At 41.3% G+C, this 17,714-nt stretch overlaps 1 protein-coding gene across 4 annotated transcripts in view; it reads left to right on the forward strand.

Annotated features, from left to right (window-relative positions):
• The first annotated feature begins 72 nt into the window (after window positions 1-72).
• Window positions 73-17,714, forward strand: part of arid4b (AT-rich interaction domain 4B) — a 39,159-nt gene continuing 21,517 nt past the window's right edge. For 2 of the 4 annotated variants that reach the window (XM_026189059.1, XM_026189061.1), the window contains exons 1-3: window positions 73-265; window positions 2,587-2,635; window positions 14,669-14,779. In XM_026189059.1, coding sequence (XP_026044844.1) covers window positions 2,630-2,635; window positions 14,669-14,779 — 117 coding nt within the window. In that variant the 5' untranslated portion in view covers window positions 73-265; window positions 2,587-2,629. Of the gene's footprint in view, window positions 266-1,417; window positions 2,433-2,586; window positions 2,636-14,668; window positions 14,780-17,714 lie in introns of those variants that run through there. The other 2 variants (XM_026189062.1, XM_026189060.1) reach the window with 2 other exon arrangements.

A 17,714-nucleotide genomic window follows, 5' to 3' on the forward strand; every position in this document is an offset into this window, starting at 1 on the left:
GAGGGGTTTATTTTTGAAAAGGCGGGATTAGTATACCCGTCAATCATTCTCAGGAGGAGGGGGAAGGATCACAGAAAGAGCTAGGCTAGAGGAGCTACTCAACAAGGCAAACAGCAGCTCTGCGAAAACGACTTTTACCCATCCGCATCCAACATCAATCGGTGGACGACGTTTAAATCTGTCGCATTTTTCTCATAAATGTTCCTATGGATTACTAATCCACTTTCGTCGAAAACCAGAGGTGTTTTTCAACTTGACAGCATAGGTGAGCCTGCTTTTGTTCGGCAGAGCCGTTGCTATTTAGAACATTTTACTAGCTTGCTTCCCTGCTGCTATCAAGCCAACCTTGACGTTAGCTAACTTGTTAACTAATGCTGTGTTGTGTTTAGGGAGGGTGGTTTAGAGGAATGAATGAATTTGGCGACAGGGCAGTAGAAACCTGCAGATTAAAAAAAGAAAAGGAAAAAAAACTTGTTCAGTTCGATAACAAAGTTAAGCCGTAGCCAGCCAAATTAGGCGGATGAGCGCAGTGAAAGGTTATGCTACTCCGTGGCTGAATAGTTTCAAGTGTGCTGGACAGGCTCCGGAGTGTTGTGTTGTTGAGCGGAGGAATCCTCGGGGACGCTGTCGTCGAGTAGCGCCTGCCACGGTGCTCGCGAATAGCCATTTAAACAAAAAAAAAGTGATATTACCCGAAACAATCGGTGAGTTCTTATTAGCGTGACGAGATCTGTCGAGCAGCGGGCGGACGATATAGTTAAACGGAGGTAAAATGCATTGTCAGGCTTTCCTTTTGTGCCACCAGTAACGTCTGGCTCCTCACGACTGACTTGTCCAATGTAGGTTGGAGCTACCGTGTATCAAGGAACTCGCCCATTTGATCAGTTGTGGGGATAAAAATCAGCTCAAAGGTTATCCATATTTCCCCACCTACTGCTAGTGATGACTTGTTATTCTCGGTGTTGTGGGTGCTTGACCAGTATTTTTTTGTGGTTATTATTATGTTACGTATGTTAAGTAACAAACTGCTTGGACGTGAATCACTAGTGGAGAGGTTTAAATGAGCTCGACGCTCTAGTTAATCACTGTAGCAGCTTTTAGAACAGGAGAAAAGACTACCGAGTCTCGAAGCTTGTACGAGTGTGTTAACGTTGTTGGGAATGGTGCTAGCAGTGGTGGTCAGTCCACTCACTCGCATCGGCTCGGTCTAGCAAATTGTCTGGGGCGGATGACATTGTATCCTCCGTGAACTAAACCAAAGGAGGACTGCGACCTTGGCTTGTGTTACAACAATAAAATTGTGTGGTGGTGGTGATTTGGGGGGGGGGGGGGGGGGGGGGGGATTAACGCGATGTTGCTGCGTTGCAAGCCTTCGAGCTTGACCTTGTTGCGAACCGTTTCGTCGACTTGTTTCTTTGTCGGGAGCAAATCTCCACTCATCGCTGCTCCGTGAACGTTCAGCGAAATGCCACAGTAGAGCATTCCGTTCAGAAAGTGACTTCCAATCGGTCTGCACGGCCGAGCTTCACTTTTTTTCTTTTTTCGGGGGGGCTCAACTTGACGTGTTTTGTACTACCAGGGCGGTGATATGACATATCTGTAAAGGTTTTTGGGGTCTAGCTACTGTGTTATTATCTCGCTCCCTCGCTCTACATTTATATATATTTTATTTATTTATTTATTTATTGCCGTCGAGCGCACTCTCCGCAGAGAGCAGTGCACCGACACCGAGGGAGAGAGAGAAGCGAAAACGAAAATGGATGGTCTCGGTGCAGTTTTCCTGTAACAAAAAACACAGCGTTATCCCAGTCTCCGATGAGAGAAATGGCCGTGACACGGGCAGGTGACTTGCGACCGCGGTTCCCTGGATTTTCCCAGTGTTTGCCTGCTCAACTGTTCTCCTTTTCTAGCTTACTGTCAGCTACAGAAATGGCGTCATCCTCTGCTGTAGCGTTGGTATAGTCAGTGCAGTGCAGACAGCAGGCACACCACGCTGCCGTGTACTCGGAGAAACGAGCGCCGTGCGGCTGTTAACACTGTCCATCACTCCATTAAACAGCTACAATATTATCCATCTGTGCACACAAACAGACACACACACAGAGGAAGCCTTTGCTTCGAGTAGCGACTAGTTACTTTGTTTGTGCTCGCCGTTCTTAGTCACAAGCCAAGTCTGGCTGACTAGCGCTGACTGACTGACTTACAACAGTGTGCGCTGGGCATTACATAAACGGCTTTAAAGGCTCTGCGAATGAGCGATCAGCCTGCCACGGTGTACTTTGCAACACATATTATTGGACTGGAAAGCTCCCGTACACACACATACACACACCCTTGTCTGTCTCTTTCTCGAGCAGATGTGTTGCAGGATGTAAAGAAAAGAAAGATGTTTCGTGTGCAGTCGTCGATGTTTTTTCCCCAAGCCGTTTAAAGTGAGCATCTACCGCCCAGCTTTTTCTTCATTGCATCCAGCAGTGTAGCAGAAGAAGTGATGTCATCATAACATAATCGTGTCTTGTTGTGGCAGACATAAGTTGGCACTCTCTGAAATTTCTAACAGCTTCTCCTACCTTTTTGTTTTTCCAGCTTGGGATCCGTTAAACTGGTCACCTAGAGGACTCATAGAGAGATGAAGGTATGTTCATTCATTTTTTTTTTTTATCTTGCATGTGCTCAGTAGCACGGGGAAGCTCCCATTAGCTCTACTACTTCTGCAGCTCAGTTTCATTCAGCTCTTATGTAAACACGACTTAACCAGAGGAATTAAACGGTTGGATCTTCCTATTAAATGTAAATGTAAACACAGCGTCCTGGATAAAGGCCAGACTAATACAATTGTTTGATGTCCCCGATGTTGAGTTTCTAGTGTCTTCAGCTTGCTTTGCAAATGCAAATTGAAAATTGTAATATTAATGTTGTGCTTTGTTATGTGTTGGCATTGAATTATAAGACGAGAGGGCGTGGATGTGAAGTGATGTATGTGTATGTGGCTCTAAATTTATACCAAAGGTGTGGCTTGTGAACTTCATGATGAGATTTAAGAAAAACTTGGTCATGACATTGTTTTCTTCAGCCTTATTTAGCCTGAAAAAACACAGCTGTCTCTCTCAGTGATTTGAGCTATTTATTCTCGTGTTATAGCTGCGGTTATGACTGCAGGCAGTGTCCTAACTTATCATTTGTTGCCACATGAGTCATTATGCTGCCTCGTAACCTGCAGAGCAATTAGTATAACGCACATGAGTTTTTTGTGTTTGTTTGTTTTTGTTTCCTGACTCATGTAAGGTAATAGTGATGTGTGAGGAACATAAACCAAGTAGAACAAGAAGTTGCCAGGCTTTGTGATCGGAGAGTTGATAGTGGCCACATTACAAGCAGCTCTGGTAATGATTAGCTACTTTGTTATGCTTGTTGTGGTTAATCGGACTAAACCGCCACCCACTAATAAACATGTCACCTTCAGCCAAATTATCCAGTTATTAAAGTGCAAGCAGAAAGAGCAGGGGGATACAAAGATAGATGCCACTTTGATATGTTTGTCTACATCCAAACTCTTTCTGTTGGTTGTCCTAGTGGTAACGCTAACTTAAGCTACTGGGTGGTCTGCGATTATTTATTTTATTTTTTGGTGGTCTGCGATTATATAATGACCTATTTGTGTGGCGAGAGGAGTTTTGATTGCCAATACTGGAAATGCACTTCAATAAGCCGAGATGCACACTGAGGAAAAACGTGACTTTAGCAGATACCGCCTGACTCGCATGTTATGTTGGCCTTTTGCTGCTTAATTTCCCCGACGTCTCTTTGAATAAAGCTAAACATATAAAAACTCATGAAACATGGTGCTATTAGTAACTGTGACCATTTTGCAGTTATTGTTGTTTCCACATGGGTTGCAGTAGGCCTCTAGTAGATGATTATTATGCTTAAATGTTCACATCCACGCGTCAGCTGAAAGCAGTGATGTTCCCACACTGACATTTTCTGTTTAATGTTGTAGCATTTGTTGTTTTCACAGCGCTCTGAGTTTGTGTGGCTCTATTGATGTTAGAGGAGTGCTCACTCATTTTACCGCTGTGTGTATGAGCATCTGCTCAATGCCTAAACTGTAAATTGCTCTGTAAGTAGGACAACTTTTCATTATGTTCACTTAGCGTTATATGTCACTTAGGCTCATGGTCTGCAGGCTTTCTTCACCAGCTGCGCGCGCACACACACACACACACACTGCTGTAATACAGTGTGTAAGATGAAATGCTGTACAGATTAGACCCATTATAAGAAGTTAGAAGTGTTGGATGTTTGTTTAAATCCTTAATAAATTTGTTATAAAAGAAGTGGAATACATTAAGCTTCTCCTTTTATGTAGTAGTATCAATAGCAGCGGACCACTCTAAATTCAACCACAGTCAGTAATATTAAGGACATTCGTCGCTTTTGTTAATAACAACAAAAGGGTTTGATTGTGTGTGAGTGTAATTGTGTAAAGCTTAAACTCACACAACAGTGAAAACGTTGATTTTCTATATATTCTATACGACAAAACAACACTACAGGAAAAGTACTTTTCCGACTTTATTTTCATCACAGTTTGATCTTATAAAGAGGAAGTTTTCCATATTTTTCCAAACAACTTTGTCAGTGTTTTTATTACATGGTCATAAAACTGGAAAATCAATAATAAAAAAAAGCATGGCTTGCAAACTGGAGGTGCTGGGTGTGTAAGAATGAGGCAGGGGAGGTCTGATGAAAGATGTTTTTGAGTTACATTTTAGGAATATCAGGAGAGCTCGGCTTTTAAGTTTGACCATCCCCTTTTAAATCTGTCCTTTATAAACTTGAACCGCAGTTCTAGTCCAGAGTTGCTCTGTTGTGTCAAAGCAGTGAGTATGCAGATTTTGCTGTTACAGTGAAATTAGTTATTTCTGTGGCCGTAAACTGTATGCAGTGCAGTCATTTGGTTCCTATTTTTGCATTTGAGAAGATGGACTCAGGAGGTCAGGTACAGTAGGCTGTCTAATGTGCTTTGAAAAGTACACCTCATGATCACATTTAAAAGCTATGGTTCACTTTTGGTTAGTATTACGTAGATCTGGATACAAACAATATAGTCATTCTTTGTAAAAATACAGTACTTACATTTTTATATGTTTAAAAAATGCATAAAGTAAAAGTAAAGTCAGCCTGTTCATTCATGATTTTTAGCTGTACTTAAATTTCAACGTTGTATCTTTAAGTGACATTCACTCAACTGTTTATATTACTTCACTTGGGTCCTGGTCTCAGTAGCGACACTTAAAAAATAATAGCGCAAGTAGCTGTGAATGTAACCAATTATACTGATTATACTTTTTTACATTTACACTCACTTAGCTTGATTTGTAACTCAGTTTCAGTGTACCTTTCATTCAACATTGCTGAGAGATTTTCAGTTAATACTCTGTTAGGAATACTTGCTAGTATGTAGTAGGGCTGCACGATTAATCGTTAGAAAATCGCGATCTCGATTCATACTTATGTGCGATCTCATTTCCAAATGACAACGATTTAAAAAAAAAAAAAAAAAAGACAACGACGATTGTACCGCATTTTGATCCGGGACGTAATCTGCATGAAAACAAGCGCTCACTCTTCCTGCTCAACAAATGACAAGGGCGGAGCCTTATACCACGTGATACAGAAGCCGTGGTGTGATGCTAAAATTAGCAGAAAAAAAACAACGGAGAGCACGTCAGGGATGACGAGAAAGTGACAGGAGAAAATCTGTCCCGGACAACCACCCAAACATCAATAACGGGAACCTTATACAGCGCTTCCCTATACCCGTCGAACTCCCGCAGGCACAAAGAAATTACGGAGGCTATTACTTATGACCTGACCAAAGATATGGCTCCCATCAACACTGTGCAAAACGAGGGATTTAGGAAAATGATCAACACCCTAGACAAACGCTACACAGTGCCGTCCCACAACTATTTTTCTATTGTTGCACTACCTGCTCTATACACGCAGCGTCGAGCAACGGTGGAGACGGAATTTCAAGCAGTACAACATTTTGCGGCAACAACAAAACGTGAGACATTTGTTGTTTTTATGTTCAGTCTCAACTGTTACGAAGTTGATGTGCAGTTAATAAGTGCAATAAATATTTATACTGGAAAAGAAAATCGTGAGAGAATCGTGATCTCAATTCTAAGCCAAAAAATCGTGATTCTCATTTTATGCAAAATCGTGCAGCCCTAGTATGTAGATAAGTTTACCCATAGAGCTGTAAACTGTACAGTTTTAGTCGAGAAGAAAAGTTTTCCAGTCTGTTAATCTGATGTTGAATTGTACCTGTTGATCAGTGTTTTATCATCAAGGGTCTGTCCATATGCTTTATTAGAAAAAGGGTGTCTGATAAAGACTTGTTTAATTTTTTTTAAATATAAAAAAACAAAAAAAACAAAATTCAGAAGCACTGAAATTCTCGAAGTAGATTAAACTGCTGCTGATCGCACAGGAAGCGTGAATATGGTGAATGCCCTAAATGTGGGGGAGTGAGTGCGTAAACAAAAAGTATTAAGATTGCAATTTTTTTTTCTAGTTCAGAGCTGCCATGGCATTGCCAGGGCAACTCCTGCTGAAGCACCAGTCACTGGAATTGTGGCGACTCTGGTTTGGACAAAGAGGTGATTCACAGCAGGATTATTGTACGTGTGAGCTAGGCTGGGAGGGTGCTTAATTCTTTCCTGCGTGCCTCTTGCATGTTCCTTTGTTTGGCCTGTGAGCACCACAGTACAGTATAATGGGTGTAAAACTATTGTTTATAATATTTCAGAGATGCTACAGTCATTAAAGCATTGTAATTCTCTTGGATAAATATAATAGATTTTAGATTTAGATGTGCCAGTAATCTTAATAGACTGAGACATTTGTGTTTTATGTCATCCTATACAGCCTAAAATAAAATAAACCTAAACTAAATCAAACCACATTCAAACTAGCATGTGTGTCATTTTACATGTATTGATTCACAGTACTCTGGGAAATGGCAACAGTTTCTTTATTTATTAATTTTTTATGTCTCACAAATACAAAGTGTGTGAGTTTCTGTGATGGTGTGAAGTGGAAAAAAGAAAGAGACTCTGAGATCTGAACAGCAAGCAGCTTCCTGTCGTTTCAATTTTAAATCTGATCTGGGTTCACATCATCAGAGTTCGGCTAATTAACAGTGGTTTTTAATATTCTGATACTGTATTTCAATGAGAACAGCTCTACATAAGTCATGTTTTAAATATATAAAAGTATGTAAGTAAATTAGAAAGTATTCACAATATCTTTGCCAGGTTAATCAGTATTACTGTTTCATAGTTTGAATTTGTTGTGGATTTGAAGTCTTAAAGTGTCGCCCACACGCACGCACAGCCGGCACAGGTGTTTTCACTTAAAGTGCCTAATTAGAGCTCTTCTTCTTAGAGGACAGTGTGAGCATCTATAAACTGTTTGATTGACAATACGCTCTATTATATTTTTCAAATGGTATGAATTGTCTTAAATTCTTTTTGGATGGGACCTAAATGATTTTTAGTCGCATCACTGTGAGATTTTCATCAGACAGTATCTGCTCTTCTGTTCGCTCAACCACACAGTGTAGCTGCATTGTTCAGGCCATGCCTTAAAAAACAACCTGTTATTTTTATATGTGTTTAGAATGGTTACTGGTAACAGTAGGCTGTTACGTTAGCTAAGTTAACAGTTGCAGGTCAACCCTAAAAGGGAATAAAAACGTATTCAAATGACAAAAGCCCCAATGCGTTGACCTAAAGGTGGCGATGATGAGGAGAAGGCCTTGTTAGCTACAGGAAAGACAAGAGACAAATCATGTGACTCTTGGAAATGAAGGGGCGATCGTGGCTCAAGAGTTGGGCGTTCGCCTTGTAATCGGAAGGTTGCCGGTTCGAGCCCCGGCTTGGACAGTCTCGGTCGTTGTGTCCTTGGGCAAGACACTTCACCCGTTGCCTACTGATGGTGGTCAGAGGGCCCGGTGGCGCCAGTGTCCGGCAGCCTCGCCTCTGTCAGTGCGCCCCAGGGTGGCTGTGGCTACAATGTAGCTTGCCATCACCAGTGTGTGAATGTGTGCGTGAATGGGTGGATGACTGGATATGTAAAGCGCTTTGGGGTCCTTAGGGACTAGAAAAGCGCTATATAAATACAGGCCATTTACCATTTTATTTACCATTTACCATGAAGTCATGTCAGGAAAGTGTCCTGTATGTCAATGATTGTTCAGGAGAATGCTCCTTTAGTTAAATTTACATTTTTAATGCTACTTTAACTCGTATATCTTTTTTAATTAGATTACACATAATAAGATAATGCAATATATTGCATCGTCAATTATAAGTTAATCACATATATATATTCGACTGCAAGTTGAATCAGCTCAAATAATTGCAAATATCTGTGTGTAGTAGTGTTTCATTTGCAACTTTTTTTTGTCACCGTCTTTATTTCTTTTGTTGCAATTTGTGGCTAGTTAAATGTTCAAAGACAGTGAGACAAAGAGCTGAAAGACTTTAAAAAGCATTGTTATTTGTCAATTTATTTTATTTTTAAATTTCTCTGTTGTCTTGGCACAAAAGGGAATTACATAACAAAAACACTGGTATCATCTTTTGGCCAAATTGTTTTTTAAACATTAATATCAGCCCAGAATTTCACAGTTGGTGATTTTTTATTTTTTTTATTTTTTTTGAAAAAGTCTTTTTTTGGTGCAGAAATAATCTGTCATGCGATGTGTCTTGTTGTATTTTGAATTTGTGTGACTGAATTTGTGGTCAAGAAGAATAAATGACACGGAGTCATTGGTGCACCCTTGGTAGATGAATAATATCTTATTAAACTAAATACTAGATAACCTTTTATTGTCTGGCAGTATTTGGGCATTATTTTTTTTAAACAAATAAATCATTCATGGCTTTGTGAGAGCAAGATTAACCATGCTTCTGCTGTTATAGGCTACCTTACGCTCTCCATGTTGGAAGTGGAAAGGAAACTTCCTGGGTCCTCTTCCTCTTTTTCATCTGCTGCAGTGTCTGCACTGATGAACTAAATGTACCTACACAGGTCTGCTGTTCAGTCTGTGCTGCACAGTATGCAGTGTGGTTGGTATAGTGCTACACTGACCCACCTTTCCGTATCTCTGGGTTGCTTTTCCATGAGCACGATTTTGCATAAAATGAGAATCACAATTTTTTGGCTTAGAATTGAGATCACGATTCTCTCACGATTTTCTTTTCCAGTATAAATATTTATTGCACTTATTAACTGCACATCAACTTCGTAACAGTTGAGACCGAACATAAAAACAATAAATAAACATAAAAACAACAAATGTCTCACGTTTTGTTGTTGCCGCAAAATGTTGTACTGCTTGAAATTCCGTCTCCACCGTTGCTCGACGCTGCGTGTATAGAGCAGGTAGTGCAACAATAGAAAAATAGTTGCGGGACGGCACTGTGTAGCGTTTGTCTAGGGTGTTGATCATTTTCCTAAATCCCTCGTTTTGCACAGTGTTGATGGGAGCCATATCTTTGGTCAGGTGATAAGTGATAGCCTCCGTAATTTCTTTGTGCCTGCGGGAGTTCGACGTGTATAGGGAAGCGCTGTATAAGGTTCCCGTTGTTGATGTTTGGGTGGTTGACCGGGACGGATTTTCTCCTGTCACTTTCTCGTCATCCCTGACGTGCTCTCCGTTGTTTTTTCCCCTGCTAATTTTAGCATCACGCGGCACAGCTTCTGTATCACGTGATATAAGGCTCCGCTCTTGTCATTTGTTGAGCAGGAAGAGTGAGGCTTGTTTTCATGCAGATTACGTCCCGGATCAAAATGCGGTACAGTCGTCGTTGTCTTTTTTTTTCTTTTTCTTTTTCTTTTTTTAAATCATTGTCATTTGGAAATGAGATCGCACATAAGTGTGAATCGAGATTGCGATTTTCTAACGATTAATCGTGCAGCCCTAGTAGAGAGTGATATACAGAAGACTGCGTGTGTCCAGAGTCTGTGGGCTTTTAAGAAATCCATGGAGACTTACCAGTGTCCCTATAAAGTGAGGCCCTATGTATGCATTACCTCCCACCATACCATCAGCACTGGAGCTTTAACCTTTTGATAGCTGCCAGGATTTTTATTTTATTTTATTTTTACTGAGTTGTAGAACGAAAATGCTATAGTCACTAAGGCTGTCTAAGAAATGCGCCATAAGCAGCAGCTTATTTTCAACCATGGAGCCGGCTGTTAAATTTTTCATGACCCGAGTCTTTATTGAGTAGAAACTGATCTCATTCTGCCGCTGTCAGTGTCACTCCAGACTGCTTTATTTTTGGTTAAAGCGGCGATGATTTCAAAGCTCTGTCTTAATGTACCGATATCTTTTGTTTTCCGACCAGAACAGCTTAAACGTCGAATAGGTTTTTGGATGATCAGTAATCAGTGAAGCACTCGTACTCTATCCGAGACAGAAGTACTTTATGACCAATAACAGTGGTGCACCTTCACCTCTGGTATTTCTTTTAGATGGCTCATTGTGGAGGGAAAAAAAGCTTTTAAGGCATGATTACACATAAGGCTATTATCCTGGGTGTGCATGTTTGACTGATAGCCAAGTAGAGCATACTAATAATTACAACTTGGACATCATTATTTTCCCTCTCGAAGCCAGAGTGCAGCTTTTGGAGGAGTTGGTGCGTATTTCTATGAAAGGTAGCCGCAGGTGCGTTTTGTCACCCCATGCCAACTCACATTTGTATGTGTTTAATCAAGCACATGTGCCTGGAGAGTATTTTCCACATCAGTAGCGCTAGGTGAATAGCCAGAGAGCTGGTCTTGATTGTAGTGCTGCTGCTATCATCATGCTGACTTTCTGCATGTAGTGGCTGAAGTGGCGCTTAAGGCTTATCATAAATACTGTTCAGTCCTTTTTTTTGTCTTTTTTTTTATGACAGAATCTTGGGAAAGAGCCGTTCTCATTAGGTGCATGATGTTGTTATGAGTTGACGAGAGGATGTTTCACATCCCAAAGGCATAGGAATTCCACTTCTTTGAGTTTAGTCATCTTGACTGGTTGATCTTCTGAGCGGGGGAAACAACACAAGATCATTCAGCACTGGCAGAAGCAATGAAAATAAAATAAATAAAAGTAGTCAGTGTTTTTTCTCCAGACAGCTGTAGGCCAAATAGCAATCTAATCCGAGGAATGGAGTTTTCTTTTCATAGTTGTGGTTCAGTGCAGGGCGGCAGGGCATTATCGGTGGAAACAACAAACTCTCCTCTGTTTGTGTTGGAATGTGAGCATGACAAATGTAATTCAGGCCTCAGTAGTGTGTTGTTAGCCCTGTCTGGTTAGGTTGTGCATATTTGGCTAGCGCAGCTGTTGAGATAACCCAAACTGCCCTTTCTGAGTCCCCTAGTATGACTTCTCCTTTTAAAAAAAAGAAAAAAGAAAGGAAATGGGTTAGTGCGTAGAGGACAAAAGGAGACCTGTAATAGTATGAAAGAGGAGGCTGAACACTGGTCTGAAGACTGTAGTGGTACAGCTTTGTGGCACAGCCGTGACTGACAAGAGAGTTGGTGAGACAGTGGAAATGGCTGCTGCGTCATGTAAACCCATAGTTGGCTAGGGCCGCTGGTGCTCAGGCCAGACTGCTACAGACTTATGAGGTGTTTATCGGAGAGGTAGAGAGGCTGGAGGGCGCTGGACTCTGCCCCCGAATCCCATCTGTCAGAATCCCAGAGAGTGTGGAGACGAGGCTGCCTGTTCTGGTTTGACTAGAAAAGCTTACCAGCATTTCACATAAAAGATGCAAATTTGCTAAGCTGCAAGCTTCAGTTATTTTTGTAAAGTTTCCAGGAGAGTGATTATTTCTGATGATTATTTGAAATATCACCTTCTGTTGTTACATATTAGCATAATATTTATATACGGTATACAAGGGATGGCAGACTCGCTTTAGCTAATAGGCCACATATGGCTAAAATGAGCTGCAAGAGTGAAATGATTGTATAATAACCTGTCTTTCTTTTCAAGTAAAGATATAAACATTCAGAATTAGAATAATTAGAATAAGTGCGGTTTCAACAACACGTCTTATTAGGACCGATTTATTGGCAGACCGATATTATCAGCTTTATTATTTAGCTATTTGTTGATCGTTCTGCATTTATAGCGGTTGGTAAATCTTTTTTTTTTTAAAGAGACTGAAGAAACACTCTACGATGTTACAAGTACTGATGTTGCATAGCTTGTCCACTAGAGGGCAGCCTGCAGATTTCCTGTAGGCAGCACATGGGGTTTGAACGCCACAGACACAACAATCAAGAGTATAAACGGGGAAATCTGTTTAATGTTTTGTGTTTCTGAAAGGAAAAATAAATAAATATAATCCACTTGGAATATCAGATTTTTAAATCTCCAAATATCGGTATTGGATTTAAAAAAAAAAATCATATCTGTCAGGCTGAAATCAAGAAATAATTTGTAATGCGAGCCTGTGTAGTAAAGTTAAGATATTAAAGCTATGACTGTAAATTTTACACTACAAGTGGGCCAGATTAGACCCTGTGGCAGGCCCACACTGGCCTGCAGGCTGCATGTTTGACACCGCTCACATATACTGTTTCTACCCCCTCATGGTAATTTGGGTTAGAGAATTCTGGAGGGATTTTGGGGGCCATATATCCAACCATTTGTAAATAATCAACCATTGTGAAAATAATCTTTTCAGTGTTTAACTCAGTTTGAGTGGTTTGAAGACAAAGTTAGGCAGGCATGGTTGAGATGCTTTGGAAATGTGCAGAGGAGGATAGTGGATATTTTGGACAAAAGATGTGGAAGATGGAGCTCCCAGGCACAAGAAAAATACGTAGTAGATGTAGTGAATGAGGACATGCAGAGGGTTAGTGTGGGATGGGGACAGATGATCCGCTGTGACGACCCCTAAAGGCTGCAGCCGAAAGAAGAAGAAGGAGGATTTTAACTCTACGGGACAAACTAATTAACACCATGTCCTGAAGACAGCTCTACAGGCAATTCTAATGCAGGCCTACATCTAATAGCAATAAAAACCCATTAAAGTGCAGGCAGTTACATGTTTGACCACTAATTACTGATAGTTAGAGCAGTATGAGTGTTTTCTGTGTTTATAATGTCTTCACTGTTCTGCCTAGTTTGTGTGATATGGTAGCAGGAAGTTGTCAGTCTGTCACTTGTTTTTGCTTAAACAAATCACACACGTTTCAAAGGCGAGATGCAGCCAACAGCACAAGGCGCCGTGCACCTGCAGAACGTTGAAGTAGCAGCTGCTTCTCCCAGAGCCGCTGTGCTCGCTTCTTCTGTGCACTCCATCAATGCGGAAGTCCTCTGAGTTTAGTTTTTTCCCCCATTTCCATGTCACTCCATGGAAGCAGGTCATTTTAGGCATTTCTGAGCTCGATAGGTTACAATAAGCTAAGGTTCTAATTAGGATTGAGATTTGTAAAGCTCACAAATTACCAAGCATCCTGACAGGATTAGGACTTTGGAGCATATCAGGCCTGAAAAAGTGGTTCGGTCATGACACAAGTATGTGCCATGGTGGACTGCATGCAGCTGGCGTTAGCAATTAGTTCCTCTTCACTGCTTCAAGTACAGCTAACCGCTGGTGTAGTTTTTAGCTGGAATGACAACCTGTGCACTCTTTGCTCTCCTCGTGGGAACAATGAACAACTGTTATGAACAGCCCCCACAAATTATGTGGTTTGAATCTCTTAAAGCGTAGAAAATGAAAATGTCGCAATAAAAGGGAAAAAAAAAAGGAGAGGTGTGCATCTCACCAAGTCTTACAAGTTATCATCTTGTCGTGTGAAATTGAACAGGTACAATTTGCAAGGGAAAATGGTTTTATATGGTAATGAGTAATGAGCAGAACCAACTTCCTGCTGTGAATAACTTCATTTGAAATTGATTGTTCTTGTTACTTTTTGAGCATCTCCATTCCATCTGGCGCTCATTCACTGATTTCATTCAGACAAGATGAGAGGTCTTCTTCTTTTTCAGTGTACTGCAGAAGTGCTACATGTGTTTGAGCTGCTTTCCTTGCTTTCAGGAGTAGCAGGAAGTGTGGCCCACTTTGGTTCTTATTCTAGAAAGATGTCTAAATATACCGCTGTTAGGCTGGGCTTTTTTCCTCCAGTCTAACTGAAACAACCTCAGTAAATTCATCTTCACACTGTATGAAGCACAAACATCATGTGCCCCCATCTATAGACAGAAGGTCTGCTTTCTCTGTGTACTCTACCCTCTGCAAATCTGTTCTTGGAGGAAGCTGGGGAGGGGGGTGTTGAACCATTGATGACACAAGATGGTGCTGTGTGTTTCGGATAGCTTCTTCTTTGTAGGCATCAAAGCTGTAGTGAAGTGGCCTTTTTGTTTGCTCCCTCAGAGGCTTGTTTTCCAAAACCCAGAGCAGATGGTATGTGTATTCCATGGATGAATCACTGAGCCGGGTGGGTTTTTTGCGTCGTTGCCCTGGACTCTGTTATGCCTGTATGTGTGCGTCCTCCTGCTTTAGCTTTGTGAATACACCTGTGTCATTAAGTTGTATTGTATTAAAAAGGGTTTGAACTCTGTGTCATTTTTTTATTTCTTCAGACTCTGGAGGAGCCCCCCTACCTGACAGTAGGGACGGATGTGAGCGCCAAGTACCGAGGGGCTTTCTGTGAAGCCAAGATTAAGACTGCCAAGAGGCTAGTCAAGGCCAAGGTAAGTCATATTTCAAAGTGCTTATGATCCAACATTAATATTTAATTATCTGTCTGTGTTGTGTATGAAGTGGATAGCAGCCGGGCCGGGGGGGTGCTCTTGTCTTTGTGTGAAGCGGCTACAATCAACATCACACAGCACTGCTTTATTGTGCATCCAGAGCTGTTGGTTTGGACACAGACACATTATCCAAAACGTTCCTTCAGAGCCCGGGTTAGCCTGGGATAATTGGATAAAGATCCTTCTATTAGATAATAGAGTCTGCCACAGTCAAACCAGGATTAGTTTCTTATTTCCAGTGTTGCCAGAAATCCAGCTGTGCTGCTCACACGCTGGAGGCCCGTCACCTGGTTTACGCCGTCAGTCAGAGGCCGATCAGGAGCCCAGCTGCGGCAGATGCGAGATCACCCGGTACCCGTTGCATCCTCGAGCGCACCTCTCACCCGGAGCTTCTCTGCTTTGTCACGGCCTCGAGAGCGATTGCCGCCTCCCCATTGGTTTTCAGCCCTCCTGATGAAGGTTTTGCATGATACACGTAATACGGTATCTCATTTCCCAGTGGGGCTGGAGCATCTGGATAATACAATAGAGACAGATCGCTTGTCTCTCATTCTGCTGGAGTGTGTGGGAGGAACAAAGACTGGATGCTGGCTTTTTCACTGTGTCAGTGCACTGTAGTTCCCCCTGTAGAGACAAAAGAGCAGAGATGCTCTGCTATTCCAGCACACCAGCTGAACTCATCAAATAACGTCCTCTTTTTGTCTCATAGACGGGGGACAAACACCATGACAAAGTAGACCACGCAATGTTCTTAGTTTAAATGATGCCGGCTGAAATGAATCTAATAGGACAGTCTCAGCTCATAAATTAATTACCATACTAATTAGATGAGAGTAGGGTTTGTTGTTTTTTCCCGGGTAGCTGCGATGTGAATGTGGAGCTTGGTTACACAAATGTTGAAACATGGCAATTATTCCGTGGTCGTTGTGAGTCTGAATATTCCGCTGTAATGAATTTCTTCGTAGCTCTTTGGTTCATTAATCTCTGTCTGCTTGTTTATCAAAGTCGATGTTTGCAGCGTACAGCGCCGGTGTCTTTTGAGTGATTTTTAAGGCTTAGTGGAGGAAAAAAACAAACACGTGGTTAAGATTGAGCTGCGCTAGAGAACACGTAAGACACCGATTAACACCATGTTAGTATCAATCACTGCAGTTAGGACTAATGCTGAGTATTTATATATAAGTCTTTGTAGTATTTTTATATGCATGCAAACAAAAGAGTGTCTCAGATGAAGCAATTGTGAAATCTCGTTGTGAGGTTCTTCTGACTCATTTAAAGAGTAAATGGATGAAGCTGCACGTACTAACAGCTTTGAAGTACTCGTGGAGAACAGATGAACACCAGCTCCTTCTCTTAAACACATTTCCCGGTTCTTTGAGCACTTGCAGACCACACTGAGAGAAAGCCCACTCCTCTTTAGGATGGTGCTGTTTCAGAAATGTCACGCTCAAACAAGTGCTGACTAACTCAGTCGTGTGAATGCCACTCATGATGTAACCTAACCTTCCTAAAACTGATTAAAATTCCACTTCTGTGCATTTGAGGTGCCTCACAAAGTCTGCAGTTTTATCCTTGTGGTTATGTCGCTTTAGCAAAAAAGGCACCAGAAAGCTTCACCATTGCTCTTTTATCTATTTATCCCCCCCCCCATTTTAAATGACACTATTTCTAGGCTTCAGATTAGGTTACTGTAGATTAAATATTTATGTGGGTTTTCCTTATTTAAACAGCCAGGTGTTTGACTTTTGGAGGTAAATATTGATGTCATTGTCCTGTTAATCTGTGCTCCTGCTGTGTGGCACGAAGCGATACTTCGAGGCAGTTGTAATGGAGGGAAAGTCGATTAAATAGATGCGAACATGTGAGGTGAAGAAAAGCAGATTTATAAAGGCACAAATGGTGAAGGTGTGTACTCCCGAAACATATCTTTTTCAGCATAAATAATAAATGTTGAAAAAAACAACATATAAAAATCATAACAGTGGAGGGCTTTATTACTGTGTCAAATCCTTTTAGCTGTTTATGGCCACAGAATCCACCTTTGCTTGAATAAAGCAGTCACTTCTCACAGCTCTCGTTTCCTGCTGAGAGAAAACGGAGCATGAAGGACTACTGGCTCCTCATAAATCTGTTCACAGCATAAAATTGCTGCGCCGAGGCTCTGTTGTATCAGAAATATGGTTTCATATCTTATTCCAATATTTGTTATCAAGCCTAAGTGGCTGTGCCGTGTGTACGGCTCGCAGTTAGGAAGTCGTCAGAGCGCTCTGCCGTTATTGAAGCCAAGGCCTCGGACAGCGGGAGTCACCCTACCTAAAGTCTGGGGGGAGTCGAGCTTCTTGCCATCCCCAGAGAAGAAAGGGATTCCTTTATTCCCCCAGTCGGGAATGTTATTATCTCCATAACTGATGAAATGCTACCCGAGGAAGCTTTTTATTTCCCCCCCTATTTTATTACCTGACAATCTTACAGTATGCATTTCTTTCATTCATTGTCTTGATTGTGCATTCACAGCGAGACTTTGATTGCTGCTTCTGCTGTTGTTATATTTGAAACTGACTCGAACATTGTCTGAATTTGTTACCCGCAGGCTTGTTTTCTGGGATGAGGTGCTTAACTTTTATTTTTTTAGCCCCCGTTCTCTCCTCTGTACAGCACCTTATTCTAAACTGAATCACAGTCAATAAAAGTGATGCCAGTTTTCCATTATAATTATGTTACAATTTTTTTGTGTGCATATGCTCTCAATAAAAGTGATGCCAGTTGTCCAAAAGTGATCCATTTAAAACTATTCATTGTTAAATAGATCACTTTCAAGTATTGATGCTATCACATTAATATCGATCTGATACCAATACTAGTGTTGGTATCGATA

Source organism: Astatotilapia calliptera, chromosome 13 (assembly GCF_900246225.1).
Source record: "Astatotilapia calliptera chromosome 13, fAstCal1.2, whole genome shotgun sequence".
NCBI classification, from domain to species: domain Eukaryota; kingdom Metazoa; phylum Chordata; class Actinopteri; order Cichliformes; family Cichlidae; genus Astatotilapia; species Astatotilapia calliptera.